Source organism: Corvus brachyrhynchos, unplaced genomic scaffold (assembly GCF_000691975.1).
Source record: "Corvus brachyrhynchos isolate BGI_N302 unplaced genomic scaffold, ASM69197v1 scaffold309, whole genome shotgun sequence".
Classification (NCBI taxonomy): Eukaryota; Metazoa; Chordata; class Aves; order Passeriformes; family Corvidae; genus Corvus; species Corvus brachyrhynchos.
In genome coordinates, this window is record NW_008240227.1 from 81,819 (window position 1) to 86,182 (window position 4,364).

The 4,364-nt window shown below is 49.3% G+C and overlaps 1 protein-coding gene across 1 annotated transcript in view; it reads right to left on the reverse strand.

Moving 5' to 3' along the window:
* STRA6 (stimulated by retinoic acid 6) overlaps window positions 1–4,364 on the reverse strand; it is a 17,941-nt gene that overhangs the window by 3,183 nt on the left and 10,394 nt on the right. The window contains exons 10-12 of the mRNA XM_017745145.1: window positions 3,921–4,054; window positions 2,111–2,228; window positions 556–657 (exon numbers count right to left, since the gene is read on the reverse strand). Coding sequence (XP_017600634.1) covers window positions 556–657; window positions 2,111–2,228; window positions 3,921–4,054 — 354 coding nt within the window. The remainder of the gene's footprint in view (window positions 1–555; window positions 658–2,110; window positions 2,229–3,920; window positions 4,055–4,364) is intronic.

Below are 4,364 nucleotides of genomic sequence, written 5' to 3' on the forward strand. Positions count from 1 at the left end.
TCACCCCAATCTTGGGTGGTGACACCATGTCAGAGTGAGGAACCTCTGCTGGTGGCCTGGGATGGACATCAGCCCCAGGAGAACCTCGCTGCCACACCCAGGTGGACACTTGGACGCCTCTGTCACCCCAATCTTGGGTGGTGACACCATGTCAGAGTGAGGAACCTCTGCTGGTGGCCTGGGATGGACACCAGACCCAGGAGAACCTCGCTGCCACACCCAGGTGGACACTTGGACGCCTCTGTCACCCCAATCTTGGGTGGTGACACCATCCTGGAGTGAGGAACCTCTGCTGGTGGCCTGGGATGGACATCAGCCCCAGGAGAACCTCACTGCCACACCCAGGTGGACACTTGGACGCCTCTGTCACCCTGGTCTCAGGTGGTGACACCATCTCAGAGTGAAGAACCTCTGCTGGTGGAGCAGGATCACCCTGGCCGGTGTCACCTGACCGAAATCCAGGCCAAAACATCTGGAGAAGCCTCTGTGGGAGCCTGGAATTGTCCCCCAACCCCAGAGCGGGGACAGGAGGGGACCACGGCGGCGTCCCCGTACCTGTTGGTGAGCTCCTTCCGCAGGGAATGCTGCTCCAGGAACTGGGAATGGGCCAGCAGGTGCTGCACGAGGATGGCCACCAGCAGGGCCAGCCAGAAGGGCCTGGGCAGGAGGGAAGAGCCGGATGGACACCGGGAACGTCCCGAGGCACCGGGAAGGTCCCGAAACACTGGGAAGGTCCCAAACTCTGGGAATGTCCCGAAACACTGGGAATGTCCCAAAGCACCGGGAAGGTCCTGAAACACTGGGAATGTCCCAAAACACCGGGAAGGTCCCAAACTCTGGGAATGTCCCGAAACACAGGGAACACCCCAAAACACTGGGAAGGTCCCGAAACAATGGGAAGGTCCCAAAACACCGGGAAGGTCCCAAACTCTGGGAATGTCCCGAAACACTGGGAATGTCCCAAAGCACCGGGAAGGTCCTGAAACACTGGGAATGTCCCAAAACACCGGGAAGGTCCCAAACTCTGGGAATGTCCCAAAACACTGGGAAGGTCCCAAAGCACCAGGAAGGTCCCAAAGCATCAGGAAGGTCCCAAAACACCGGGGATGTCCCAAAACACTGAGAGCACCCCAAGGCACCGGGAAGGTCCCAAAACACCGGGAATGTCCCAAAACACTGGGAATGCCCCGAGGCACTGGGAAGGTCCCAAAACACCGGGAACGTCCCAAAACACTGGGAAGGCCCCAAAGCACCGGGAACGTCCCGAAACAACGGGAACGTCCCAAAACACCGGGAACGTCCCAAAACACTGGGAAGGCCCCAAAGCACCGGGAACGTCCCAAAACACTGGGAATGTCCCAAAACACTGGGCGCCCCAAAACACTGGGAATGCCCCAAAACACCAGGAAGGTCCCAAAGCACTGGGAAGGTCCCAAAACACTGGGAATGCCCCGAGGCACTGGGAAGGTCCCAAAACACCGGGAACGCCCCAAAACACCAGGAATGTCCCAAAACACCGCCCTGGGCAGCAGAAACCTCTGTGGGTGCTGGAAAAACCCCAAAGGGAGCATCCCAAATCCCTCCAGGGCCATGGACACCGGGAACCAAAGCACCGGGAATGCCCCAAAACACCGGGAACATCCCAAAATACAGGAACGTCCCAAAACACCGGGAACGCCCAAAAGCACCGGGAAGGTCCCAAAGCACCGGGAAGGTCCCGAAACACTGGGAATGCCCCAAAACACCAGGAATGTCCCGAGGCACCGGGAAGGTCCCAAAACAGCGGGAACATCCCAAAACACCGGGAATGTCCCAAAATACAGGAATGTCCCTGAACACCAGGAAGGTCCCAAAGCACCGGGAATACCCCGAGGCACCGGGAACGTCCCAAAACACTGGGAACACCCCAAAGCACCGGGAATGTCCCAAAGCACCGGGAATGTCCCAAAATACGGGAACGTCCCAAAACACCGGGAATGCCCCAAAACACCGGGAATGCCCCAAAACACCACCCTGGACAGCAGAAACCCCCGGCAGCGCTGGAAAAACCCCAAAAGGAGCATCCCAAATCCCCTTCCTTTGGGATTTCCAGCCTTTCCCGAGGGCTCACCACACGTTCCGCAGGATCCCGAAGAGCAGGGATCCGGTGCCGGCCTGGAGCGGGATCAGCACCAGGAAGGCGAAGGCCACGGAGCAGAGGAAGAAAATCACCTGCTGGATCAGGAGACCTGGAAGGGGCACAGGGAGTGGGAATCCGGCATGGAAAACCGGCTCTTTTCCCGGATTTATTCCAATTTTCCCCTTTTTTCCCCATTTTTCCCATTTTTTCCCATTTTTTCCCGATTTTTCCCAATTTTTCCCAATTTTCCCAAATATTTTGTTTTCCCAATTTTCATGTTTTCTCCATTTTTTCCAATTTTTCCCCAATTTTCCCCGATTTTCCCCGATTTTCCTTTTTTCTATTTTTCCCCATATTTTCCCAATTTTTTCCAATTTTTCCCATTCTTTTCCAATTTTCCCCATTTTTTTGGTGTTTTTCGGAATTTTCACCTTTTCCCCAATTTTTCCAGTTTTTCCTGAATTTTTCCTGAATTTCTCCCAATTTTTCCCATTTTTTTTCCAATTTTCCCAATTTTTCCAAGTTTCCCAATTTTTCCCAATTTTATCCCAATTTTTCCAAATTTTTCCCAAATCTTTTCTGTTTTTCCCAATTCTTCAGATTTTTCCAATTTTTCCTATTTTTTCCAATTTTCCCCATTTGTCTTTATTTTCCTATTTTTTCCAATTTTTCCAGTTTTTCCTGAATTTTTCCCGAATTTCTCCCAATTTTTCCCATTTTTTTCCAATTTTCCCAATTTTTTCCAATTTTTCCCAATTTTTCCGAGTTTTCCAATTTTTCCAAATTTTTCCCAATTTTTCCGAGTTTTCCAATTTTTCCAAATTTTTCCCAATTTTTCCCATTTTTTTCCAATTTTCCCCATTTGTCTTTATTTTCCTATTTTTTCCAATTTTTCCAGTTTTTTCCCAATTTTTCCTGAGTTTTCCCAATTTTTCCCATTTTTTCCCAATTTTTCCCATTTTTTCCCAATTTTTCCCAATTTTTTTCCGATTTTCCAAATTTTTCCCAATTTTTCCCAATTTTATCAATTTTTCCCAATTCTTCAGATTTTTGCAATTTTTCCTATTTTTTCCAATTTTCCCAGTTTTTTCCCAATTTTTCCTGAGTTTTCCCAATTTTTCCCATTTTTTCCCAATTTTTCCCAATTTTATCAATTTTTCCCAATTCTTCAGATTTTTGCAATTTTTCCTATTTTTTCCAATTTTCCCCAATTTTCCCAATTTTTCCATTTTCCCCCAATTTTTTCCAAATTGTTCCAAATTTTCCCGGTTTTTTTCCCAATTTTTCCCACTTGTTCCCAATTTTCCCTAAGCTTTTTGTGTTTTTCCAATCTTTCCAAATTTTCCCCTTTTTTCCCCAATTTTTTCCAAATTCTCCCAAATTTCCCCGAATTTTCCAATTTTTCCAATTTTCCCCAGTTCTTCCTCAATTTTTTCCCAAATTTTTTCCAAATTTTCCCTTTTTTTCCAATTTTCCCAATTTCCCCCAATTTTCCCATTTTTTCCCATTTTTTCCATTTTCCCCAATTTCTCCCAAGTCTCCCAATTTTTTCCATTTTTTTCCAGTTTTCCCCCATTTTTCCAGATTTCCCAATTTCCCCAATTCCCCCTTTCCCCCCAGTTTTCCCACTTTTTCCTGTCCTTTCCATTCTTTCCCAATTCCCAACCGTTTATCCTTCCCAATAAACACCAGATTGCTTTTGAGGAAATGGGGACAAAACCCCTCCTGAAAATGGGGCAAAACCCAGGGAATGGCCGCTTCATCCCAAAAAAAAATCGGGATTCATCCCGAATTCCCTTACCCAGGCAGGCGAAGGCCGCCTGGAAGCTGGCGAAGCTCATCCAGCAGACGACGGCGCTCCGGGAAGGCCGCAGGGAGCGGGGCTCGGAAAACACATCCAGCACGGAGCCCTGGTACAGCGCCCGCAGGTTGGATCTGGGAAGAGATTCCGGTTGCATCCCGGCCCGGGAATGGGGAGGAGGGGGTTGGGAATGGGGATGTTGGGAATGGGGGATGTTGGGAATGGGGATGGGGATGATGGGAATGGGGATGATGGGAATGGGGATGTTGGGAATGGGAATGGGGATGATGGGAATGGGGATGTTGGGAATGGGGATGGGGATGTTGGGAATGGGGATGTCGGGAATGGGGATGGGGATGTCGGGAATGGGGATGGTGACATTGGGAATAGGGCCATCGGGAATGGGGATGTTGGGAATGGGGATATTGGGAATGGGGAGGGGGG